This window comes from Salvelinus namaycush, chromosome 5 (genome assembly GCF_016432855.1).
Source record: "Salvelinus namaycush isolate Seneca chromosome 5, SaNama_1.0, whole genome shotgun sequence".
Classification (NCBI taxonomy): domain Eukaryota; kingdom Metazoa; phylum Chordata; class Actinopteri; order Salmoniformes; family Salmonidae; genus Salvelinus; species Salvelinus namaycush.
The window spans coordinates 26,694,873-26,722,222 of record NC_052311.1 but is presented as its reverse complement, the minus strand read 5'-3'; the positions used below and the strand labels follow the sequence as shown (position 1 = coordinate 26,722,222).

The 27,350-nt window shown below is 46.0% G+C and overlaps 2 protein-coding genes across 3 annotated transcripts in view; one reads left to right on the top strand and one right to left on the bottom strand.

Annotated features, from left to right (window-relative positions):
* mrpl11 (mitochondrial ribosomal protein L11) overlaps positions 1-19,611 on the top strand; it is a 57,352-nt gene extending 37,741 nt beyond the window's left edge. For both annotated transcript variants that reach the window (XM_038993855.1, XM_038993854.1), the window contains 4 exons: positions 15,455-15,550; positions 17,606-17,699; positions 18,150-18,309; positions 19,370-19,611. In XM_038993855.1, the coding sequence (XP_038849783.1) occupies positions 15,455-15,550; positions 17,606-17,699; positions 18,150-18,309; positions 19,370-19,472 (453 nt within the window). In that variant the 3' untranslated portion in view covers positions 19,473-19,611. The remainder of the gene's footprint in view (positions 1-15,454; positions 15,551-17,605; positions 17,700-18,149; positions 18,310-19,369) is intronic.
* Positions 19,612-22,781: 3,170 nt separating this feature from the next.
* Positions 22,782-26,697, bottom strand: LOC120047461 (neuronal PAS domain-containing protein 4A-like). The gene is made up of 8 exons (XM_038992991.1): positions 26,523-26,697; positions 25,878-26,041; positions 25,680-25,782; positions 25,253-25,562; positions 25,028-25,137; positions 24,790-24,925; positions 22,933-24,659; positions 22,782-22,810 (listed from the first exon to the last, which is right to left on the bottom strand). Exons 1-8 carry the CDS (start codon positions 26,695-26,697, stop codon positions 22,782-22,784), a joined length of 2,754 nt encoding a protein of 917 aa, XP_038848919.1.
* Positions 26,698-27,350: the final 653 nt, after the last annotated feature.

Here is a 27,350-nt window from a genome sequence, read left to right as displayed (position 1 = left end):
ATGATGCCACTTTGCTGAAATTATAACTAGCATAATGGCTTTGTATTACATGGAAGTAGATTATGGCTTTGATTTGCCCTGCCAGTAAAATATCAGATATACAGAATGGACCCTTACTGAAATGTCACTCAGATATATGGAAGCAAGTAGAGCAAGAGATGCCTGTGGACACATTTCAAAACCATCCTGTCTTTTTGTTGTACTGTAAATGTTAAACCGGTCCCACTCGGCTGCAGTATAGCCTAAGGGTTTCCGAATGGAAGGGTTTTAGTGTTGGAGAGATTGTTTTGATGGTCAAGGAGAGTACGTTTGCGTCATCTTGTCATTGTGTTCCGTTAAGTGCATAGGCAAATCAATCTCCACCTTCTCAGCGTCACATCTAAATTCAAAGACTCTCATTTTTCCCCTCTACCTTTTATTCTCTCTGTTCTCCGTGTGTGTGGGTCATCTCCAAGTGAGAGCTTTAATCAGACCAGTGAGAAAGGGGAAGGAGAGTCATATTTCTTGTCACAATCAGCTACGCGCTCCACTGGCTTCCACAGAGATTTTCCATTGCCTGGGTTCAATTTGAGGTTTTTCTCTATCCTTCTACTCTCCCGTTCTCTCTCCTTATGCCCTCCAGTTCCATTCACTCTACCTCTCCTCTCTATCACTCCTCCCTCACTCTCTCCCTTTTTCCTTTGGTTCCCTGTGGGTGTGGTTGAAGGTCACTCGGCATTGGCTCTTTCAGCGTGGAGAGGCTGAGCAGGGTGGGAGGTGGGGACAGACAGAGAGAGGGAGAGGGAAGGCAGCCTGTCCACAGCACTGCGCAGTCATCACTTCCCCTAGACATGAGTGAGGAAGGATGTGGGGTAAGAGACCGTCCAAGAATCCTAAGGACTGATTGGTACCAAGCTGATGTCCACCAGTGGCAGAGGCCAACCACCACCGGGCCAGAATAGAATGCTGTGTCTCTCTCTCTCTGCTTTCACGTTTCCTTTCCGCCACTGCTCTAACTACTGCATAATTGAGTTTAATGTGGCAAGTGGAGTACTTTCTAAATCAATTATTTGAAATAAATTCATTAGGCCCTAATCTATGGATTTCACATGACTGGGCAGAGGGGCAGCCATGGGTGGGCCTGGGAGGGCATAGGCCCACCCACTTGGGAGCCATGCCCAGCCAATCAGAAAGAGTTTTTCCCCACAAACGGGCTTTATTACAGACAGAAATACTCCTGTTTCATCAGCTGTACAGGTGGCTGGTCTCCGACGATCCCACAGGTGAATAAGCCAGATGTGGAGGTCCTGGGCTGGCCTGGTTACATGTGGTCTGCGGTTGTGAGGCCAGTTGGACGTACTGCTAAATTCTCTACAATTATGTTGGAGGCGACTTATGGTAGAGAAATTAACATTCAATTCTCTGGCACTAGATCTGGTGGACATTCCTGCAGTCAGCATGCCAATTGCACGCTCCCGCAAAACTTGCCATCTGTGGCATTGTGTTGTGACAAAACTGCACATTTTAGAGTGGCCTTTTATTGTCCCCAGGACAAGGTGCACCTGTGTAATGATCATGCTGTTATATCAGCTTCTTGATATGCCACACCTGTCAGCTGGGTGGATTATCTTGGCAAAGGAGAAATGCTCACTAACAGGGATGTAAACAAATTTGTGCACATCATTTGAGACAGAAGCTTTTTGTGTGTACGGAACATTTTTGGAATCTTTTATTTCAGATCATGAAACACGGGACCAACACTTCACATGTTGTCAAAAATAAAAAATTACCAAGGCATTCTAAATATAATTAATACAAATGCCTTTATTTGTATGGCATGTTCAATGGAAACAAAGATTTAAACTCCTTCTACTGTACTGCTGCTGCTATTACTGCCACTACACTCCAGTGAAACGCTATCAAGTCAATAGCCCTGTAATACAGTTCCTGGCTCTCCCACTCGCTCCTCCAGAGTTCCTGATGCGTCTTGTTGATGCCTCCAGTAGACCATTCAGCCTGCTGCTGCCGCTACACATGATTAATCATGAGGCACAACACTGCCTCGCGTGTGAGGAGTACTTAATGGAGTTGAGAAATACCATGTTTTCTTTGCTATGATGTAATCACCTTTTTTTTTCTCCCTGCCCTGCTGCTCATCTCAGCAGGTTCTCTGTAGTGTATAAACTGTCCTAGACCAGGCCAATATATACACCCTTAGAGCAGAGCGGTGTTGCTGGATGATGCTCACCCATTTCACTTGTTATGGAGATGAGCTCTTTGGGAGTTTGGCCAGCACTGTCCGTTGTCATCTTCCTTGTCATTTGGAGAATGTGCTTGAAGTAGCCATTTCTATTTCAGTACGATATTGTGTCAAGCGTTAGCTGTGACTCAGAGGACCTGTGCTGACATGCTATTGTTGTCCTATTTTGTGTACCATGAGACATCCATGTCTTCATCACTGGAAAAGATAAACTGTTGAGTTTGATATCATTTAAAAGCTTACAAACAGGGTTGTTTAAAAACAAGGTTGTTTGATGGATATAATAGAATTAAAATGTTAACTTTAAAGTTGCACCACAAAGATGGTTGATGGTCCACACATCAGAGAATGTTGACTTGAATGGAAATATTTGTTAGTAATTAAAGTAAACATTTAAAATTTCAACGTTTTTACCAGCTAAATTGCAGTGGTCTGACTCTGAAGGGATTGGGCCATTCTAAAAATTCTGTTTCTATGATTGAAATGACACCCACCCTGTATTCAAGAACGTGTCTCAACCGAGGGCAGGCACAACATAAAAACCTGAGATGTGAAATGGTCTAAGCTACAACATGTGAATATAAAAATGAACATTAACTTTTTTTTTTTTTTTTTTTTTTTTTACAATGCTTTTAAGTAATATCAAAGTCAACCGTTTATATTTTGAAGACATGGATGTCTCGTAGTAGGGTGCGATCTGCAAAATGGGTCAACTTTGAGCACCTCTATCTAAATGTTTTGCCGTTCAGTTCTAAAAAGTCACTTTCTTGCCACTTCTACCATTGGCAAACACGTATGGAATTTGTTTTTTAGGATCAATTTTTGTTGCAAAAGGGATGCTGTCAAGTGATTTGAATTCAAATGGATTTACCCATCAACGATTTGTTTCTGAAAGATACACATTAATATGACGTATTAGGACATTCGCTCTCCCTCTGATAATCTTGTCAGGCTCAAATGAGGGTAGAGGAGACACACCCATATATATGAGTATCTCCTGTGGCACGTCTGTCTTCTCCCCTTGGTCAAATGAACCTTTTTCATTGTTCAAATATTGACGATGAACACTGTTTACACCGAACACTCAAACCTACCTCCCAGCCATCTCTTCCTCTGCTTTCTCTCTTTTCATTCTGTCCATATACACTCACATCCACCCTGGCTCGCTCATGTCGGTGCTCGCTATATCTTGTTAAAAATAGTTAATGAAGCTGAAAGGCCAATCACATTTTAACATGAGGTGTGACAGAAAGAGTGGAGAATAGGGTGTCAAATCAAATCAGATTTTAATCGCATATGCCTAATTGCTCTCTTAATTGTTTATCATAACCCTCTGATCTGGAAATAAATTGGAGCAATTACTCACTGCTGTCGCTGTGGAGTTAGACGGCTGAAATACGCCGTAGATTAGCAGTTAATCCTGATGCACAGACAGGATCTCAGAGAAACTCTTTGAAGGTGCGGGAGTTAAATACTCCTTCCAGTAGATAATGTGTCGGCCCGCCTTGGGTGATGGGCTGCTGCCATTTTGCACTCTGGAGCCTAATCAGTCATGGTGCAGGAGGAGAGGATTTAGCCGGCTGCTCGTCTCTTACTGTGGGATGATTAGATGTTCAGATGGAGTGGAGCAGGGCCAGGGTTGGCTATTTGACCAGGGTGCAAATGCTCAGTGTCTCTTCCGCGGCCGTCAGTCGCTCTCCCTCTCTCTGCTATAAATGTCATGGGAAGTCAGGGAGCCAAGTGAACCTTGCTTTCATGGCATGCCAGACTCCACTGCCAGTTTAAAGAGCCTCATTACAATTACCAACACAGCTCAATCCCAATAATGACTTCAATTAGGCTATTAGAAAGTGTGGGGGCGAGAAGGATACTAGCTCACCCTGTCATCGTCAAACGCCCCACTGACTGGCCCCTCATGTAATGTATTAATTAAAATGATTACCTGATATAGTTTACCTTGTGCCCACTTTCACTGTCTGCCATTTCATTGTCTGGTCAGTCAATTTGCCTTTAACTTTCCAGAAGTCTGTCTGCTCCAGGGTATTATATATATTTTTATTTAACTAGGCAAGTCATTTAAGAACAAATTCTTATTTACACTGACGGCCTAGGAACAGAACAACAGATTTGTTCAGGGGCAGAACGACAGATTTTTACCATGTCAGCTCGGGGATTCGATCTAGCAACCTTTCGGTTACTGGCCCAACGCGCTAAACACTAGGGTACCTGCGGTTGAGGCTACCTGCCTAGTGGTTAGAACTTGTCCAATTTGGAGCGAGATTCCCATAGGCTGGAGCATCGACCTTCTTGCCCACTCCAGTAGCGCTCACTTTAGGAGCTCAGGGCACGCCCGGCCAGCATGCATTTGTAGTCTGCTTGTGTGCTGCTTGCTTTAGCTACTGCCATGGAGGTCGCTAAATATTTTCATAAAGAAACTGATAAAACACACAGGTGCTAAATCAAGATGAGAAGCAAGAGAGGGACTAGGGTGATGTAGTGTCCACAACTAAAGAATCATTGTCTGAAAAGACATCCCAAAAGCATGATGGTGTACTTACTACATGCACATGCTAAAAGAAAGGAATAAGGTGGGTAGATAAGTGTATCATCGTAACAAAGTATTTATAAACTAAACAACTTTATTTTTAGTTTAAACTAAATGTTTCATTCATTTTTGTTCTATTATCTATACAATAGGCCATAATTGATTTTGGCCCAATAGGCCTGGCATATTACATTTACATTTAAGTCATTTAGCAGACGCTCTTATCCAGAGCGACTTACAAATTGGTGCATTCACCTTATGATATCCAGTGGAACAACCACTTTACAATAGTGCATCTAACTCTTTAAGGGAGGGGGGGGGGGGGGGGTTAGAAGGATTACTTTATCCTATCCTAGGTATTCCTTGAAGAGGTGGGGTTTCAGGTGTCTCCGGAAGGTGGTGATTGACTCCGCTGACCTGGCGTCGTGAGGGAGTTTGTTCCACCATTGGGGTGCCAGAGCAGCGAACAGTTTTGACTGGGCTGAGCGGGAACTGTACTTCCTCAGAGGTAGGGAGGCGAGCAGGCCAGAGGTGGATGAACGCAGTGCCCTTGTTTGGGTGTAGGGCCTGATCAGAGCCTGAAGGTACGGAGGTGCCGTTCCCCTCACAGCTCCGTAGGCAAGCACCATGGTCTTGTAGCGGATGCGAGCTTCAACTGGAAGCCAGTGGAGAGAGCGGAGGAGCGGGGTGACGTGAGAGAACTTGGGAAGGTTGAACACCAGACGGGCTGCGGCGTTCTGGATGAGTTGTAGGGGTTTAATGGCACAGGCAGGGAGCCCAGCCAACAGCGAGTTGCAGTAATCCAGACGGGAGATGACAAGTGCCTGGATTAGGACCTGCGCCGCTTCCTGTGTGAGGCAGGGTCGTACTCTGCGAATGTTGTAGAGCATGAACCTACAGGAACGGGTCACCGCCTTGATGTTGGTTGAGAACGACAGGGTGTTGTCCAGGATCACGCCAAGGTTCTTAGCACTCTGGGAGGAGGACACAATGGAGTTGTCAACCGTGATGGCGAGATCATGGAACGGGCAGTCCTTCCCCGGGAGGAAGAGCAGCTCCGTCTTGCTGAGGTTCAGCTTGAGGTGGTGATCCGTCATCCACACTGATATGTCTGCCAGACATGCAGAGATGCGATTCGCCACCTGGTTATCAGAGGGGGGAAAGGAGAAGATTAATTGTGTGTCGTCTGCATAGCAATGATAGGAGAGACCATGTGAGGATATGACAGAGCCAAGTGACTTGGTGTATAGCGAGAATAGGAGAGGGCCTAGAACAGAGCCCTGGGGGACACCAGTGGTGAGAGCACGTGGTGCGGAGACAGATTCTCGCCACGCCACCTGGTAGGAGCGACCTGTCAGGTAGGACGCAATCCAAGCGTGAGCCGCGCCGGAGATGCCCAGCTCGGAGAGGGTGGAGAGGAGGATCTGATGGTTCACAGTATCAAAGGCAGCCGATAGGTCTAGAAGGATGAGAGCAGAGGAGAGAGAGTTAGCTTTAGCAGTGCGGAGCGCCTCCGTGACACAGAGAAGAGCAGTCTCAGTTGAATGACTAGTCTTGAAACCTGACTGATTTGGATCAAGAAGGTCATTCCCACGTTCAAGGAGCTTTCCGTTTTGATTGGGTTATTTTGCCTAAACCTTTAGGCCTACCTATAGAAACATTTTAAAACAACTCCACATCCCTGCCCAGCCTGGTAAGTGTGGACAAAAGGGTGTTTAGCATCCCCAGTGGCTCTGCAAGTGTGGAGAGGATATTCTCCGCTGCTCACCTGTTGTGACACAAATCTCCCCCCTGCCAGAAGTCCCCCCCCCCCCCCCTAATTTTCTTAATTTTGTGTAGAGTCAATTACTCTCTGTGGCACACATCAGAGTCAAATACTTCCTAGAGAGCAAACTTCGTCAGGATAGGCAACCGGAATTAATAATTAATGTATGTGTGTTATATTAAGCAGAGGAGGGAGTAAAATGTTGGCAAGCAATAAACATTTCAGAACAACTATGGCTGAATTAGTATCCTTACACTTTCAAAACTACTAGTCGAATAAGACATGGGAGAGATGACGAATTTTGACAGAGATGTATTAATAGACTAGTACAAAATTCAGTAGCAGATTTAGGTACGGGCACAAGGCGCCCCCTGGTGCAGGCGGGCGTGGACACTAAAGGGGGGGTTCACCCAGGACGCCTTACAAGCTAGAACCGCCACATACACTTGAAACAAATAGCCAAACCAAATCCTTCAGTGTATTTCTTTGTAGGCTATAGCCTTGAAATAATTTAGCCTAAATAATTCATTTTCATTCCTTCTAGGCTCCCTGTCTGGCTCCTGACCTATTTGGAGTGTTTACATGCTGTTTAATATGACATGTAGCCTATTGTAGCCTTCTCATGTTAATTCAAATACTTTACATTCAAATCCATATGGTTTGGTTTCGATACTTAAATACCAATTGGTAGGTCCTGGTAGTCACAAAAATAGATGGGTGTTGGTTAAATTGTGATTTTTAATGAATGGAGCGAATTTGGAGTGGCAGTTTTTTTTCTTGTGAGTGCGGAGTGGTTTTTAGCGGAGCATAGGAAAGCACATGGAGCGCCTGCAAGCACCACTCCATGAGCGGTATTTCCAACTGCTTAACTCTGCTCACATGCTCTGCATATGCTCCCTCTCTCTTTCTATATATACCGTTGAAGTCGGAAGTTTACATACACTTCGGTTGGAGTCATTAAAACTCGTTTTTCAACCACTCCACACATTTCTTGTTAGCAAGCTATAGTTTTGACAAGTCGGTTAGGACATCTACTTTGTACATGACACAAGTAATTTTTCCAACAATTGTTTACAGACAGATTATTTCACTTATAATTCACTGTATCACAATTCTAGTGGATCAGAAGTTTACATACACTAAGTTGACTGTGCATTTAAACAGCTCGGAAAATTCCATTAAATGATGTCATGGCTTTAGAAGCTTCTGATAGGCTATTCGACATAATTTGAGTTGTACCTGTGGATGTATTTCAAGGCCTACCTTCAAACTTGGGGCGTCTGCTTGACATCATGGGAAAATCAAAAGAAATCAGCCAAGACCTCAGAAAAAAATTGTAGACCTCCACAAGTCTGGTTCATCCTTGGGAGCAATTTCCAAACACCTGAATGTACCACCTTTCATCTGTACAAACAATAGTACACAAGTATAAACACCATGGGACCACGCAGCCGTCATACCGCTCAGGAAGGAGACGCGTTCTGTCTCCAAGAGATGAACGTACTTTGGTGCGCAAAGTACAAATCAATCCCATAACAACAGCAAAGGACCTTGTGAAGATGCTGGAGAAACAGGTACAAAAGTATCTATATCCACAGTAAAACAAGTCCTATATCGACATAACCTGAAAGGCCACTCAGCAAGGAAGAAGCCACTGCTCCAAAACCGCCATAAAAAATCCAGACTACGGTTTGCAACTGCACATGGGGACAAAGATCATACTTTTTGGAGAAATGTCCTCTGGTCTGATGAAACAAAATATAACTTTTTGGCCTTAATAACCATCGTTATGTTTGGGGCAAAAAGGGGGAGGCTTGCAAGCCGAAGAACACCATCCCCACCGTGAAGCATGGGGGTGGCAGCATCATGTTGTTGGGGTGCTTTGTTGAAGATGGGACTGGTGCACTTCACAAAATAGATGGCATCTCAAGACATCAGTCAGGAAGTTAAAGCTTGGTCGCAAATGGGTCTTCCAAATGGACAATGACCACAAGCATACTTCCAAAGTTGTGGCAAAATGGCTTAAAGACAACAAAGTCAAGGTATTGGAATAGCCATCACAACGCCCTGACCTCAATCCTATAGAAAATGTGTGGGCAGAACTGAAAAAGTGTGTGCGAGCAAGGAGGTCTACAAACCTGACTTGGTTACACCAGCTCTGTCAGGAGGAATGGCCCAAAATTCACCCAACTTATTGTGGGAAGCTTGTGGAAGGCTACCTTAAACGTTTGACCCAAGTTAAACAATTTAAAGGCAATGCTGCCAAATACTAATTGAGTATATGTAAACTTCTGACCCACAGGGAATGTGATGAAAGAAATAAAAGCTGAAATAAACCATTCTCTCTACTATTATTCTGACATTTCAAATTGTTAAAATAAAGTGGTGATCCTAACTGACCTAAGATGGAATTTTTACTAGGATTAAATGTCAGGAGTTGTGAAACTGAGTTTAAATGTATTTGGCTAAGGTGTATGTAAACTTCCGACAACTGTCTATCTACAGCGTTGAACTATTTGCAGTACAAAAGGGAAAATAAACATGTGGATTGTGTTTGTTCTTCCCTGGTTGCCCTTTTCTTGTGGCAACAGGTCACAAATCTTGCAGCTGTGATGGCACACTGTGGTATTTCACCCAGTAGATATGGAAGTTAATCAAAATTGGGTTTCTTTTCGAATTCTTTGCGGGTCTGTGTAATCTGAGGGGAAAAATGTGTCTCTAAAATGGTCATACATTTGGCAGGAGGTTAGGAAGTGCAGCTCAGGTTCCACCTCATTTTGTGGGCATTGTGCACATAGCCTGTCTTCTCTTGAGAGCCAGGTCTGCCTACAAAAACCTTTTTCAATAGCAAGGCTATGCTCTCTGAGTTGGTACATAGTCAAAGCTTTCCTTAGGTTTGGGTCAGTCACAGTGGTCAGTTATTCTGCCGCTGTGTACTCTTTGTTTAGGGCCAAATAGCATTCTAGTTTGCTCAGTTTTGTTTATTCTTTCCAGTGTGTCAAGTAATTATCTTTTTGTTTTCTCATGATTTGGTTGGGTCTAATTGTGTTGCTGTCCTTGGGGCTCTGTGGGGTCTGTTCGAGTTTGTGAACAGAGCACCAGAGCCAGCTTGCTTAGGGGACTCTTCTTCAGGTTCATCTCTGTAGGTGATGGCTTTGTAAGAGAAGATTTGGGAATCGCTTCCTTTTCGGTGATTGTAGAATTTAACGTCTCTTTTCTGGATTTTGATAATTAGCGGGTATCGGCCTAAATCTGCTCTGCATGCATTATTTGGTGTTTTACATTGTACATAGATATTTTTGCGGAATTCTGCATGCAGTGTCTCAATTTGGTGTTTAACCCATTTTGGGAATTCTTGGTTGGTGAGCGGACCCCAGACCTCACAACAATAAAGGGCACAACAATATGAGTTCTATAACTGATTCAAGTATTTTTAGCCAGATCCTAATTGGAATGTTGAATTTTATGTTCCTTTTGATGGCATAGAATGCCCTTCTTGCCTTGTCTCTCAGATCATTCACAGCTTTGTGGAAGTTATCTGTGGCGTTGATGTTTAGGCCAAGGTATGTGTCGTTTTTTGTGTGCTCTAGGGCAACGGTGTCTGGATGGAATTTGTAAACTCAGCAAAAAAATAAATGTCCCTTTTTCATGACCCTGTCTTTCACAGATAATTTGTTAAAATCCAAATAACTTAACAGATCTTCATTGTAAAGGGTTTAAACACTGTTTCTCATGCTTGTTCAATGAACCATAAACAATTAACATGTCGTTAAGACACTAACATCTTAGATGGTAGGCAATTAAGGTAACAGTTATGAAAACTTAGGACACTAAAGAGGCCTTTCTGCTGACTCTGGAAAAACACCAAAAGAAAGATGCCCAGGGTCCCTGCTCATCTGTGTGAACGTGCCTTAGGCATGCTGCAATGAGGCATGAGGTACTACAGATGTGGCCAGGGCAATAAATAGCAATGTCCGTACTATGTTGACGCCTAAGACAGCACTACAGCAAGACAGGACGGACAGCTGATCGTCCTCGCAGTGGCAAGACCACGTGTAACAACACCTGTACAGGATCGGTACATCCGAACATCACACCTGCGGGACAGGTACAGGATGGCAACAACTGCCTGAGTTACACCAGGAACGCACAATCCCTCCATCTGTGCTCAGACTGTCCACAATAGGCTGAGAGAGGCTGGACTGAGGGCATGTAGGCCTGTTGTAAGGCAGGTCCTCACCGGCAACAACGTCGCCTATGGGCACAAACCCACCGTCGATGGACCAGACAGGACTGGCAAAAAGTGCTCTTCACTGACGAGTCACGGTTTTGTCTCACCAGGGGGGATGGTCAGATTCGCGTGTATCGTCGAAGAAATGAGCGTTACACCGAGGCATGTACTCTGGAGCGGGATCGATTTGGAGGTGGAGGGTCCATCATGGTCTGGGGCAGTGTGTCACAGCCTCATCGGGCTGAGCTTGTTGTCATTGCAGGCAATCTCAACGCTGTGTGTTACAGGGAAGACATCCTCCTCCCTCATGTGGTACCATTCCTGCAGGCTCATCCTGACATTACTCTTTAGCATGACAATGCCACTAGCCATACTGCTTGATCTGCGCGTGATTTCCTGCAAGACAGGAATGTCAGTGTTCTGCCATGGCCAGCGAAAAGCCCAGATCTCAATCACATTGAGCACGTCTGGGACCTGTTGGATCGGAGGGTGAGGGCTAGGGCCATTCCCACAGAAATGTCTGGGAACTTGCAGGTGTATTGGTGGAAGAGTGGGGTAACATCTCACAGCAATAACTGGCAAATCTGGTGCAGTCCATGAGGAGGAGATGCACTGCAGTACTTAATGCAGCTGGTGGCCAAACCAGATACTGACTGTTACTTTTGATTTTGACCCCCCCCCCCCCCCTTGTTCAGGGACACATTATTCCATTTCTGTTAGTCACATGTCTGTGGAACTTGTTCAGTTTATGTCTCAGTTGTTGAATCTTGTTATGTTCATACACATATTTACACATGTTAAGTATACTGAAAATAAACGTCGTTGACAGTGAGAGGATGTTTCTTTTTTGCTGAGTTTATTTGGTCCTGGCAACTGGACCTTTTTTGGAACACCATTATTTTTGTCTTGCTGAGATTTACTGTTAGGGCCCAGGTCTGACAGAATCTGTGCAGAAGATCTAGGTGCTGCTTTAGACCCTCCTTGGTTGGGGACAGAAGCACCAGATCAAGCAGTAGACAGTTGACTTCAGATTCTAGTAGGGTGAGGCCGGGTGCTGCAGACTGTTCTCGTTCGTTGATATATATGTTGAAGTGGGTGGGGCTTAAGCTGCAACCCTGTCTCACCCCACGAACATGTGGAAAGTAATGCGTTTTTTGCCAATTTTAAGCGCACACTTGTTTGTGTACATGGATTTTATAATGTAGTATGTTTTTCCTCCAACACCACTTTCCATCAATTTGTATAGCAGACCCTCATGCCAAATTGAGTCAAAGGCTTTTTTGGAATCAACAAAGCATGAGAAGATTTTGCCGTTGTTTTGGTTTGATTGTTTGTCAATTAGGGTGTGCAGGGTGAATACGTGGTCTGTCTTATAGTCATTTGGTTAAAAGCCTATTTGACATTTGCTCAGTACATTGTTTTCACTGAGGAAATGTACGAGTCTGCTGTTAATGATAATGCACAGGATTTTCCCAAGGTTGCAGTTGACGCATATCCCACGGTAGTTATTGGGGTCAAATTTATCTCCACTTTTGTGGATTGGGGTGATCAGTCCTTGGTTCCAAATATTGGGGAAGATGCCAGAGCTAAGGATGATGTTAAAGAGTTAAAGTAAAGTATAGCCAATTGGAATTTGTTGTCTATCATTTCATTGAGGATACCATCAACACCACAGGCCTTTTTGGGTTGGAGGGTTTGTATTTTGTCCTGTAGTTCATTAAATGTAGTTGGAGAATCCAGTGGGTTCTGGTAGTATTTAATAGTTGATTCTAAGATTTGTATTTAGTCATATGTTTTTGCTCTTTGTTATAGGGCCAAAAAGATTGGAGAAGTGGTTTAGCCATACATCTCCGTTTTGGATAGATAACTCTTTGTTGTTTTAGTGTTTTCTAATTTTCCCAAAAGTGGTTAGTCTATGGATTCTTCAATTACATTGAGCTGATTTCTGACGTGCTGTTCTTTCTTTTTCCGTTGTGTATTTCTGTATTGTTTTAGTGATTCACCATAGTGAAGGCAAAGACTCAGGTTTTCTGTCTCTCGGCATCTCTCTCTATATCACTCTCTCTCTCCCCCCTTAATATGTTTCTAACACCATGGGACAGCATCTCTGCCGGTCTGTGACCCTTTTATGTCATCCTCTGTGTCGATCTTAAGCAGAAATGCTTATCTGTCTGTCTGACTCGGTGCATGTCCCTCTGTCTGTGCTTAAGCACTTTATAACCACATTAGACCCGTCTCCTCTACTCTCTGCTAGTCTGTGTGGATTTTCATGTCATTGTTCCTTGGCCGTAGAGTCTCTGACGGATCATTATCTGCCGGGAACAGAAGAAAGGGGAGCCCAGATCTGTGTGAGGCAGCGCCTTGCTTCGACTTGCTCCCCAACATCCTAACCTTTTATAGTAATCCATATTTAATTAGACATTTTCTCTCCATCCTTCCTCCCCATTTGTTTGTTTAGCTCTGTTTTTTATAGGAGGAGGGGAGGCGGAAGTGGGAGGGAAGCAGGAGGGGAGGGAAGGCAAGGCAATAGACGGCAGTGAGGTTGACATGGGATTCCTGTTAATCAAATCAGAGGGAGAGGCTCCAGGGACTTTATGGTTTCATTTCATGAGTGAGATATTATAATTCAAATGGGCCTCATCTGCTCTATAACAATATCAGCTGTGACAAAGTTGTAACTTCATTCAGGTTGGGGTTTTTTAAAGGCTGAGAGAAGATGCATAGAGGCAGTAAGATTGATTGGATGGATTAACCGATTGATTTACACTCATTAGGAGTTTTTGAATGAATGTTAAAAAAAGTATCAAAAGATACGGAGTGAAGCTAAAACTAGTTTTTCCGCTCCTTTAGTCCCAAATAAAGGTCATACTCCTCCTGTCATTGACGAATGTCTGCTGGGATGAATGGCTTTTCATTCGAGACATTTATTAAGATCTGCAGGCAGTGTTCAACACGGTCCATCACGGCAGCACATAAGCTCCATTCAACTGTAAAAATCTGTTTTTCTCGTTCCTCGCATACTCTGAAATGAACATTTCAATCAGAGCTTGTGTGTTGCCCTAGGACAAGGATGGCGGTGGTCAGTTTACATTTCAGCAGCGGTAATTAGATTGCTTTATAGTCATTCCCTCCCAATGCAACTCTGAGGAATGGCTTATTGTGCTGTGTTTGTGTGTGGAGGTAGGCTAGGAGAGTGTGGAGGTAGGCTTAGGAGAGTGTGGAGGTAGGCTTAGGAGAGTGTGGAGGTAGGCTTAGGAGAGTGTGGAGGTAGGCTTAGGAGAGTGTGGAGGTAGGCTAGGAGAGTGTGGAGGTAGGCTTAGGAGAGTGTGGAGGTAGGCTTAGGAGAGTGTGGAGGTAGGCTTAGGAGAGTGTGGAGGTAGGCTTAGGAGAGTGTGGAGGTAGGCTTAGGAGAGTGTGGAGGTAGGCTTAGGAGAGTGTGGAGGTAGGCTTAGGAGAGTGTGGAGGTAGGCTTAGGAGAGTGTGGAGGTAGGCTTAGGAGAGTGTGGAGGTAGGCTTAGGAGAGTGTGGAGGTAGGCTTAGGAGAGTGTGGAGGTAGGCTTAGGAGAGTGTGGAGGTAGGCTTAGGAGAGTGTGGAGGTAGGCTTAGGAGAGTGTGGAGGTAGGCTTAGGAGAGTGTGGAGGTAGGCTTAGGAGAGTGTGGAGGTAGGCTAGGAGAGTGTGGAGGTAGGCTAGGAGAGTGTGGAGGTAGGCTTAGGAGAGTGTGGAGGTAGGCTTAGGAGAGTGTGGAGGTAGGCTAAGGAGAGTGTGGAGGTAGGCTTAGGAGAGTGTGGAGGTAGGCTTAGGAGAGTGTGGAGGTAGGCTTAGGAGAGTGTGGAGGTAGGCTTAGGAGAGTGTGGAGGTAGGCTTAGGAGAGTGTGGAGGTAGGCTTAGGAGAGTGTGGAGGTAGGCTTAGGAGAGTGTGGAGGTAGGCTTAGGAGAGTGTGGAGGTAGGCTAGGAGAGTGTGGAGGTAGGCTTAGGAGAGTGTGGAGGTAGGCTTAGGAGAGTGTGGAGGTAGGCTAAGGAGAGTGTGGAGGTAGGCTTAGGAGAGTGTGGAGGTAGGCTTAGGAGAGTGTGGAGGTAGGCTTAGGAGAGTGTGGAGGTAGGCTTAGGAGAGTGTGGAGGTAGGCTTAGGAGAGTGTGGAGGTAGGCTTAGGAGAGTGTGGAGGTAGGCTTAGGAGAGTGTGGAGGTAGGCTTAGGAGAGGGAGTGGGGGTGCACGTCGACTTAATGTCACCCATCCATTTCGCTTTCTCTGTTTGCCTGGCAGGCACTGGAAACAGGAGGCTCATTTATCACATGGTCTCCCAGGCACCGGCCAAGCACATGCATTCTGTCATACCCTGACATACACACACACACACACACACAGTTGAGTACACAACCAACACAAAAACAACCACCCCCACAAAAACTACAGAAACAATGACTCAACCACACTTGCAGATGCTCTCACTCCCCGGGGTGGCCATGCGTGCTCATACAATCAGCCCGCTCTGAGAAGCCCTGTGATTGATTGACAGACCCAGGCTAGTCATTGGTATTCCAGCAGCGCACTGCATCTACCGTAAGTGACACTCTGATGGATGTTTGCAGCTCCAGACACCTCATCCATTAAAAAAAATGTTTGCCCGTCTCGGTCTGTCTTCACTGTATTCTCTCCTGCTGTCTCCATCAGAAGGGCATCCCCATCGGCCAGTTCTGCAAGGACTTCAACGACAAGACCAAAGAGCTCAAGGAAGGAATCCCTCTGCCCATCAAGATCCACGTTAAGGTGTGTTTTTTTTAAAGTTTTTTTTTTTTAAACCAGACTTAGGGCATGCAACCTACTCAGTGTACCCGCCCCTGCCCCCTACAGCTTGCCCTTTCAGAGATCCTGCCTGATTTCACTGGCTGCATACATTACCCAAGAACCTCCATTATTCATACTGTTACACTGAAGAATGCTTTTCCATTTGCATTCATTAAGCAGTATCCAGGGGGATGTAAAAGTTGCACAGAATTTAGAGCATATAAAAGGATAGAATCATTTTTGTTACTCATGGGCTCCATCTGCTGGTCACTACGAGCATCTCAATACACAAATGTTCTTTTGTGTACAGTAGAATTTCCCTTGCCATGTCGATCTCCACAGAGTATTTATCATTCATGCACTTTGTTTGGCTTCATATAATACAATATATATACAAAAGCATGTGGACACCCCTTCAAAATAATGGATTTGGCTATTTCAGCCACACCCGTTGTTGACAGGTGTATAAAATCAAGCACACAGCCATGCAAACGCCATAGACAAACATTGGCAGTAGAATGGCCTTACTGAAGAGCTCAGTGACTTTCAACGTGGCACCGTCATAGGATGCCACCTTTCCAACAAGTCAGTCAGTCAAATTTCTGCCCTGCTAGAGCTGCCCCGGTCAACTGTAAGTGCTGTTATTGTGAAAACATCTAGAAGCAACAACGGCTCAGCCGCGAAGTGGTAGCCGCACAAGCTCACAGAACGGGGCCGTCTGTCCTCGGTTGCAACACTCACTACCGAGTTCCAAACTGCCTCTGGAAGCAACGTCAGCACAAGAACTGCTCATCGGGAGCTTCATGAAATGGGTTTCCATGGCGAGCAGCACACAAGCCTAAGATCACCATGCGCAATGCCAAGCGACTTTGGAGCAGTGGAAACGTGTTCTCTGGAGGGATGAATCACGCTTCACCATCTGGCGGTCCGACTGACAAATCTGGGTTTGGCAGTTGCCAGGAGAACGCTACCTGCCCCACAATGCATAGTGCCAACTGTAAAGTTTGGTGGAGGAGGAATAATGGTCTGGGGCTGTTTTTCATGGTTCGGGCTAGGCCCCTTAGTTCCAGTGAAGGGAAATCTTTACATTACAGCAGAGCATATACATTTGTGGCAACAGTTTGGGGAAGGCCCTTTCCCGTTTCAGCATGACAATGCCACCGTGCACAAAGCGAGGTCCATACAGAAGTGGTTTGTCGAGATTGGTGTGGAAGAACTTGACTGGCCTGCACAAAGCCCTGACTTCAACCCCATCGAACACCTTTGGGATGAATTGGAACGCCGACTGCAAGCCTGGCCTAATCGCCCAACATCAGTGCCCGACCTCACTAATGTTCTTGTGGCTGAATGGAAGCAAGTCCCAGCAGCACTGTTCCAACACCTAGTGGAAAGCCTTCCCAGAAGAGCGGAGGCTGTTATAGCAGTAAAGGGGGGACCAACTCCATATTAATGCCCATGATTTTGGAATGAGATGTTCTTGTTCTACGAGCACGTGTCCACATACTTTTGGATATGTAGTGTGTGTGTGTGTGTATATATATATATATATGATGTATTGATGAGCTTCACCCTCTAATGCGATCTCCCAGACAGACTTAGTTTAGCTAGTGTAGTGGATGTGTCTCTCCCTGGCGTGCCACAGTGCGGTTGGATCCTTTGCAGCCTTGATCTGTCTTGTGTTCATTTCTCTCTCCCCGTCTGACTCATCCTGTTCAACAAAAATAAAGAAGTAGCAAATCTTATTTTACAAAGTCACCATCCCTAAATCGAGAGTAATTCTTGGATGTCTACCAGATCCATGCCTGGATCATTGGGCCGTCCCAACTAATGGCTATTTCATAGATGGGGACAAATGGTGTCATTTCAATGTGAAGTCACTAATGATAGATCATTCCATTGACAAGGTAATGCAGAGCCGAGGTTGTGAGAGCAACTTTCCACTTCATAAAGCGTCCATTCCTATTTGAGCACACCTTGATTGATGGATTAAAAGGCATCTAAAACTCTGTCCCTCACCACCGCTCCCCCTCCCTGCAGCCTGACAGGACGTATGACCTGACGATTGGCCAACCCACAGTGTCCTACTTCCTCAAGCAGGCGGCTGGCATCCAGAAAGGAGCCAGCAAAACAGGTAAGGTTTGGACCTTGTTGACTGGTGCCACTCTGTTCTTCCATTTACTCTATTGCTGTAAATGTCTGTCTGTCTGAGGCCAGACTAGCCCTGTACCGGAGGGACGGACAGACAGATGACGTCTCCCACAGGGCGTTAGGGCTGAGATTGAATGTCTTTGATTGATGATATATTTATGATCGACGGGGGAACTTTAAGCCAGGCAATTACAGGCAGGAAGGTAGTGGGAGAGGTGGTGGGCTGAAGAAAGAGAATTATGGATTTCCCCCGTCTGCACCGGCTACTCCCTCTCTCCGATCGCTCCTTCGTTTCCTCCCACACTCGGCTCTCCTTTGGTCCCCAACTTTTCTTTCTTCCACCCTCTGCTCCCCTTGGTTTCTTGTCTATCGTTTCCCCTCAGTTTCTTCATCTTATTCCCATTCTGGACTCCATCTCTTTCTCCATCTCTAGGCCATGAGATAGCAGGGAAGGTGTCTGTAAGGGCGGTGTATGAGATTGCTCAGGTCAAGGCCCAGGACGAGGCCTTCAAGATGCAGAACGCTTCCATAGAGACTGTTGTCAAGAGCATCATCGGCTCGGCTCGCTCGTTGGGCATTGAGATCGTCAACGAGTAAGACCCTCCTCTCTCAAAGTGTCCAGTGTCATTAATGTCATAAATGGGATTCAGCACTAAAGCACTGTGACGCACACACATTAATAATATTGGTACAATACATAGTAATGATAAACTATAGGGTCATACTCTATAGAGCCCCACAGTGGAGTTGTCATAATACCCATAAAACCTTGTGGTCAAACAGGGAAATGGTTCCAATCATTTTTCCACCATTAATTTTCCCCATAGGGAATTTTAGAAACACTTCAAATAAGGGCTGTGTTTCGTGTAGACTTACCTTAGCATGACGTGTTGATAACTGTGTAAATCTCTGTCGGACAAGGTGACTTTTATCACAATATAAAGGTTCTATTTACTCTGTTTTGAAAATGCTAATTAGCATCAAAGTAGACATCATGCAAGACAAATCCCTGCAAGCTCCTGCACGTTATCTCTAGCTGACATCTTAGCTAACAGGTATTGTGTCAATTTAAGACTTGCACAAGACCGTTTTTCAGATTTGTCCATTTAAAGAAATGTAGCCAATTTATGAATTCCTAATGTAGATAACATTAGTTCATCCAGAGATTCTTACCTTTGCCTCGATTTTGCAGTCTCATTCAAATCATGGCATTTGTAGTTCTTTATGATGGCCACATTAGCAGCTAATTTGTGTTTCATTTTTGGGGGTAAATACAGGCGAATATATTGGTAAAGGTTGCCTTGTCCAAGAGCTTTACAGGTTATCAAAACATCACGCCAGGGTAAGCCTACATGAAACACAGCCCTTATTTTGAAATGTTTCTAAAATCCCCTATGAGAGAAATGAATGGTGGGGGGGAAAAATGTGGAACCATTTCCTTGTTTGACCGCTAGGTTTTATGGGTATTATGACTCACACTTTGGTATTCTATTGTACTCTCATATGCATTGATAGACTGGGAATAAGTGTCATTGTCATCATTGGCATTGTTATGGTTCTGTTGTGACGCACCGTTATTCAGTTAGGACTACTTTATTTTTCCTCCCCTCTTTTGATCCCTCTCTCCTTCCCTCCCTCTCATCCCACCTTCAGTTTATCGGCCGAGGAGTACAATACTTTCCTGGAGGAGAAGGAGGAGAGGTTGAGAGCGGAGGCAGCAGCTGCAGACGAGGCAGTGTCAGTGAAGAAGAAATGAGAGCCGCCCTCTATCCTACCGATGTATTTATACTGACCCTGTAACCTACACATACCACTCACATACACACACATTCTGTCATAACTGTCATTTTGCTCTGTATTGCTAAGCGAAATAAACGTTTGTTATTATGAATGATTTTAAGTGTATGAGTGTATTTATGCCAGTTTTCTCAGCAAGATTCATGTTTTGCCTCCAGAGTTAAAATATTTGATTTAAGGAATGCATCTCCTCTCTTGATTAAACCAAGCCCAACCCGTTTTATTAAAGGAATTTGTTATACAAATTGCTGCATCTTCTTTTGCTTGCCATCTGTCAAAACTGAGTGTGTGTGGCTAATGGCATTCTGGCTGTGCTTCTGGAACCATGTATTTGCATTCCCACCACAGCGTTGTACTCATAACACGTTTGATGAGGGTATCAAGGAAGGAAGAGGACACCTTGAACACGGATGGATCTGGGAACTACTGTACTTGACCAAAGATTAAGAACACCTGCTCTTTCCATGACTGACTGACCAGGTGAATCCAGGTGAAAGCTAGGATCCCTTATGGATTTGGCTTCACCAAATGCTGCAAGGTATTTAAAAGTGTACTAATTTTCTTGGCCACAAGATGACAGGCGATAGCTGAACTGCTCCATTGTCTCTGCAGCGCTCACATCCAGGAGGCTCACTGCAGTGACTGGTATGGTGCTGGAACAAAATGTTCGGTTGCAGGAACCAGCATGGTATGGCAAGGCTTTGTCTCTCCAGGTTTAGTTTTTAAGGTGTTGAAGGGTCTCATATTTGTACCCTGTTCCTGCAGCGCTGCTGCTGAGATTAGGTTTCAGGGACCTGGGGGGGTGACTGTAATAAATGTCAAAGGAGACGAGAGAGGTGGCAGGATTCATTTACACTGTAACATTGCAAAGCCCATCAGTCATCTAATGATTTTTACCCAAATGTACCCTCCATGATGTGAAGAGCACAGAACTTGCACTGGGTACTAGTTAGTGATTGATAGTACATGATTTATCCACCTGCTGTATAATTAGGTTCTGAAGCATTATTTCTGCATAACTGTCCATCACGCTCGCTCGCTCGCTCCCATCTGAATTGGAGGCTGAGGAAAGGGGGGGCTGCTTGAATCAGAGCTCTGACAGGAATGCCTATATATGGAGTCTGAAACCATCACAGCGCGCTGTCAGTGTAGCAGGTACATTGAGTGAGTGTGGGCAGCTGCTATTTGTAAAGGGGGGGAGGTCCTATTGTGTGGGTGTCTCAACGTCAGCGCAAGCACGCCTGCTTAAGTGGGAGGCCATGTGTGAGTGAGAGCCTCGGTGTGGAGCGTGTGCGTCAGTCTGAGTCAGATGGTATGAGACACTGTCTCCTCGTGTGTGTGCGTCAGTGCTGTTGCTGAGCGGAGCTCGCTCCAGGGGAAGAAACGAGGAGAGAGGAAGGAGGGATGATGATTGTAGGTAGGAGGATGAGGAGGACTGACAGTGACGACAGAGATCCAACCGCTTTAAGTGCACTTTAATATAAATGCATTTGTTTGACAACCAAATACACTTATCAGCAACACAAAAGAACACTGGTCCACAATGTCCATTCTTCAATATATCATCATGTGTATATAGAACCTCTTAAACAATAGAAATGTCTATGTACAGACTGATGTATTCATACAAATGTACAAATGTGTACAACCCTTCAAAGAAACGGCATGTGCATATATCCACAGACATAATGCTTTATGCATTGAACATCAGTAATTGTTTTCAATATAACACACACAATAATATACCTACACATATGTTCAACTTAGCATTTAATAGCTAGAACGTAGGAATCAATCCTTTACTTGACCGTAGACAACTCTACGTTAGCATGTCGACACCATGGGAATAGTACCATTCTCAACCCGTGTCGATTAGGAGGAACTGAATAGAAAAAGGACCCCATCACACTATTTTCAGGTCATTTTTTAAAACAAAACTTCCATTTTTTTTTTTTTTCAACCCCTCTCAAAAAAGAAGAATCACATTGTCATTCACGTAGTCGTGTTGTGTCTCACTACACCGTAACTCCATTCGAGCTATGATGTGACTGTCCATTGGTTAATGGACATGAAGAAAGAGTTCCGTTAAGAGTTCAGAAGGCCATGGCCGTGCCAGGCACACAGGAGCCGCTATAAACTGCCAGCATTGCACATATTAATGCCGCAAGGAAATCCAGCATAGCTACCCTTCAAGCCCAAGAGAACAGTGACCTAAAGAACCCACATTCAGAGTCTATTGTACAATGTGCTGGTCCTGTACACAACAGAACCACACACAGTTGTTGAGTAACTTCCAGACGATTTCCATTTGGCAACACCTAGTAAATACCGGAAACCTTCGTCATGCGTTCCTGCTTGTGGACATTCCAAGATCTTCATATGTTTTGTATTGTATTTTCTTTGCACATCACATTGATACACAAGTTTGTCATGGAGAAATAACATGAAGTCAAATGTTTTAAAATGTGCAGCCGCAAACTCAAAGCTCAAAGTGCCTGAAGTATTAGCTTAGTTTGACTACGGTATTTGTACATTTTGACATGGCCTTCGAGGCTATACCAGAAGGTCAGAGTAGAGTACCAGAAGGTCAGAGTAGAACTATGTGTCGAAATATTGAAATATTGAAGATGTGAGAGAGGAAATCGGATCCCCTTTTGTCAGCTACTGTCAGCGGTTATACCAGGTCAGTAGAGATTTTGTAAACAGACTTTCACCACATTTGTGATTTGGGTTTGCGTTGCTGCATTACAAGCAATAATGCTGTTAAGTCATTTCCCTATTGAAATGTCAAGGAATGTGTTCTTTTTTTTGTTCACAACAGGTTTTTCACTACGAGTGAATACAAATGCGCGTCTGGAAGTTAAACGGCGCTTTACAAGGTCAGAGGTTTTGTTTACGTCTCTGTCTGATCAAATCTGAAGCTCATGTTACAGAAAAGCTGAGGCACCAAATGGACCCAAAACTCAGTCAGTTGTGGGTCCATTCAGTTGGTAAATGTTGCACCATTATGTATGTATTGCACCATTATGTAAATGTTGCACCATTATGTAAATGTTGCACCATTTGTTGAAATAGAAATACAGGAATGAATAAATGAACAAAAATATGAAGTCAATCTTTGTTCTCAGTAGACATGTAGGAGTTCAAGTCCTTTAGTAGTATACATTATGTATATATTTATACACTTAAATCATTTTTACTTTTCAGTAAAATAGCTCCACGAAATATGACAATATGCCATACTTAATGAAGTAAGTCACAGACTTATTTAGAACGGGGGAACACTTCCACTCCCATCTGAAAAACACAAGAGACAAAGAGGAAGGGGACATTAGTCTGGTATGTTCAGGTTTAAAACATCTTAATTCATTTCTCAAACAGAGAAAGACGGTAGAACAAGTGAACTGGATGATTCTCACCTTTGTGGAAGCATTGTGGCGGCTGGTGACACTGGAGTTGATACAACTCAGGTTGTTGACCCAAGCCGGGGGCGATCGAGGCACCTGCCCCAAACATGGGTTCCAGGGCGGCCAGCTCCTCCAGGAGGGACTGAGCGCAAGGCACGGCGGGTGTAGAGGGGTCGACGGGCGTGAAGGGGGCGGAGGTGGGGGAGGCAGTGAGTCGCAGGGGAGGGGATGCTGGGATGGAGGAGCAGGAGGACAGAGGTGATGACGCCACCTCAATCTCCATAGGCTCCTCCGCCAGCCCCTCCACTTCTGCCATCGCCCCGGACTCGCCGGCCAACGTCGCCCCGGACCCGGCCGTGGGGTTACAGTGCGCCGATTGGACGCTACAGAAGTGGCTGACCCCCTCAAAGTGGGAGGGTGAGTGCCAGCACACTGGGTTGGGGGGAGAGGGCGGGGGGAGGGAGGGAGAGAGGGGGGGAGGGGTGGAGAAGTCCTGGAGAAGGGCTTCTAAGATGCTCTCTTCAAACAGAGATTCATCATCATGGAATATGGGGAAGTCCAGGCCTCTCCACGCTTTAACAGGGTAAAACTCTCCCAGCATGTGGCTAGAGTCAACACCAGCGGTGTCTAGGGATGGGGAGAGGGAGGGGGAAGGAGGGGAGGAGGAGGGGGACATGGAAGGAGGGGATAGCTTGGATAAGAGAGGATCCAGGTAGAAACCCTCTGCTAAGGAGCTGATATGCTGAGCTAAGAGGGAGATCTCTGCTCTCTCCTTCTCCCTCTCTCTCTCCAGGGAGAAGAAAGAGAGACAGGGCTGTTTACCGGGGGATGCCTCTGGGGTGAGGAGGCCCTCAAGGGGGTAGTGAAGGGGCCCTAAAGGGACATCTACATACAGGGGTCCCCGAACCTCAGGCAAGGTCATCACTGTGCAGTCCCCATCCCCAGGGCTGTCAGGGGTGGGGGGTAGCTTCTCATAGAGAGAGCCACTGCAGGGATCAGCAGGGAAAAACAGGTTGGTGGAGGGGCCAGTGAGGCACAGGGAGGAGGGGGGAGCAGGACTGGAGGCTGTGGTGGGTGGGGCGGGTGGGGCAGAGGGGGAGAGGGAGGTGGCAATGGAGGTGGTGGCTGTAGCTGTGGTGGTGGAGGGAGGGGGTGTGGTGGTGCCAGTGGGGTCGAAGCTAAAGAGGGGCTCGCCGAACAGGAAGCTGCCACCACCCAGCTGGGGTGTGTAGGGGGGCGTGCACACAAACTCTTTGGTCTGCTGCTCCTGGGAGGTGGGCGTTGGGGGGAGGGGCAGGGGAAGGGCAGGCAGTGGAGGTTCGAGCTGGAAGGAGGGGGGCAGGAGAATGTTCTGAGTGAGGAAGTCCAGGTCTGCTACCGTGGCAACGGTAACCGGGGTGGGGGAGGAGGCAGCGGATGGGCTTTGGACAGGGGCAGGCATCTGCTGCTGCTGGAAGAAGCTCTCCTCCTCAATAGAGGAAATACTGGAGCGAGGGTCGCCCTCCACTTGCATGGGTTCAGTGGTGGCGCCCCCTGTCTCATCGGAGGAGCCCACACTCGACACAGTCATGCTGAAGTCAAAGGACTGGGCTGAGAGGCCACTGCTGCTGGGGGTGAAGACTTGGTCTGGGCTGGACAGGCTCAAGCTGTCCTGGCGGGAGGTACTGGTACTCAGTACCAGGGTCAGCTGGGTCTGCTCTGTGCTCAGCTGCTGTCTCACTGACCACGCCTCCGCCTCACTGAGAGAGAAACAGAAAGTGAGAGACGGAAATGGTTAGTAAGATTCCCTTCTGCTTATTGCAATCAGTCATCTCCTTTATATCTGTTGGCGATGTGTTATGATGATCTGTCATAGGGTAGAGCTAGTACCTAAGTATGTAGTTGTTGCTGCTGATGGGGCTGTCTCCTGCCTCCAGCTGCAGTACCATGTAAAGCCAGACCCAGGACTGGTCTGCAGACTCCACCCGTACCACCATCTCAGATCTACCTTCTCCTCCTTCTCTCACTGTGGGGGAACAAAGAGGGAACAACAACATCAGACATCGGGTGTAAGTGGATACAGTGTAATTGTGTGGTGGTTGTGTGGTATCACTGAATTGGTACTTACACAGGCTGCAGTGCTGAGCAGAGGCGTGTGACAGGTCCTGTGGGTGGAGGAGGCTGTACCAGGAGCGAGACCTCAGGGCTGACACATCAAGGCCTAGGTAAACACTGACACTGCAGGGAAGATGGAGAGAAGACATGGTAAGTTGATGCTATTTCAGAACTATATTATTACTCAGAAGATCTAATGGAACAGTTGGCGCTGCCTTGTTAGTGGGTGTGACCTCACCTGTCCTGTGCATTCTGGAGCCTCATGTCTCGGCTGTGTTGAGACTGGAACGTGGCTAGGAAGAAGTTGTTCTCAGCAGCAGGAGGGATAAGAGCAGGAACTTGGTCCCCCCCAGGGCCAGAGCGGGTGGGGACGGCCTCCAGAGGGGAACAGAAGCACATCCAGACGGGGTTGGATGTCCAGTAGGAGCTAGGGGTGGTAGAGGAGGAGGGAGGGGACAGGCAGCGCGCCCGGATCAGAACCAGCTTGTTCCCAGCACTCTGCCTGCGCACCGACTTGGAAGTGTTGAAACGACAACGGAATAGACGATCTGAGGGAAAGAAGAGGCAAGGAGGGATTGTGAATATCGACAATGATCTGAGGGAAATAAATGCAAGCCATTGGTAACGCTGTTCTCTACCACTGGAAATATGAAGGCGTGTCTTACCTGTGTCAGGTGACGTAGGAGGGGCCAGGTTGGTCCTCATGATGAAGTGGTCAGTAGGGTCAATGATATCATACACACTGTCACCCTGGGCAACCAAATCCACCTGGAAAAGGAGTTCATATTAAGCATATTGTCATTACATTTTTATTAACTTATGAGCTTAATATTTAGACATGATATGGTCTCCCGTGGACCCACCATGGAGTGGCCGAGGTGCTCGGAGACGCTGTCTGACAGGTAGAGCAGCTTGCCTTCCCCGGTCAACAGGAGCAGAAACCCAGGTAGCTCCTGCACCAGCTCTGACAGCTCGTCGAAAGACATGAACCTCGCGCTTTCCTCGAGACTGCCAGCAGATCCCGATTCTAAAAACAAAATATTATTTTTTTTTAAATGTATTAGTGTTTCTGTCTAGCTAATGGGTGTCATCATAGCACCAGTGCAACGGTTCTGCTCCCTGCAATAGCTATAGAACAACCGCATTAGATTTCAGTACCATGGATAGCGATAGAAGCGTTTCAGAACTGGATAGAGACACACGACTCCAAAAGCGTTTTTCACCCCAGAACTTCAAACCAAACACAATAATGTTCCATTATATGTATTCCTAAATAACATAATTCACATGTAGACATAAAGTTCATCAACTGTTTCTTTCGACAAGACATATGGCACCTGTTGATTCAACACATAAAGCTCACGGTAGCATGCCACTAGCTCAGACAGATTGAAGCAACAGTCTGTCAGTAGATGTTTCATTCACAAATGTTTGTTGCTATGTATAGGTAGGCTATGGATTATACACTGAGTTTGAACTTGTCGATTATAAACTAAATCGGGGCTTACCTTGAGAGAAGAAGACCGATTTCCTGGTGTACATGCTGGCAAGGGACATGATATGTAGGTATGAGAGTCGTGCCTTGTCCGCATCGGAGATAGGAAGCAAGTCCTTCAGGTTCCGAATCTCCGCGTTGATTTGGTCCCTCCGAGCCTTTGACGCTCCTTTCGTTGATCGATACATTGTAGCCTGTTATAGTGATTGTCTAATTTCCCTGCAGTTGAAATTGTAATTCAACGGAATAGTATTGACCGTGGCGTCAGATGAGGTCTGGGTATCTTTCCCTCAAGATGAGGTGTCAGAGATAGGCTAGTAGTAATAACCTTGTCGTAGTACTATTGGACTTTCATCTCAGCTCGTTCCAGAGTAAGGCTTCAGACCTTCTCCTATCAGTTATTTGTTCCTCTTCGGTTCCGCCACAGCGTCCAGCAAGGTTGCTGGCTAGCCGTTGAACGTATCTCCCCCCGTTCAGAGTGTGAGTGATTCGGCGGCTGTAGTAGCCGTCTCTCGCCCAGATGTCCGGATCCCGTAAATCTGGTGGAGGGACTCTGCTCTCGAGTAAGTTATATAGGCCGGGATTCCGGTGATGAAGGGGGGCTCCCAACGCGCCAACACCGACGTAGTAGGGAGAAGGGGGGCTAGAGGGAAGAGTGGACGAGGGGGATTCAATGTTAGCAATGGTGAAATTCTCTACTTCTGCCGCTCCCCCTCCCGCTCATGCCCTCTCCTTTTGGTAACTATTTTCTGACGTCAGCCCTTCCCTCTACCAAGTGATGACGTTGGTTTGATTTCGGGAGCTCCGGCGACGCAAAAAGCCCGATTTGGACAAAACCGAG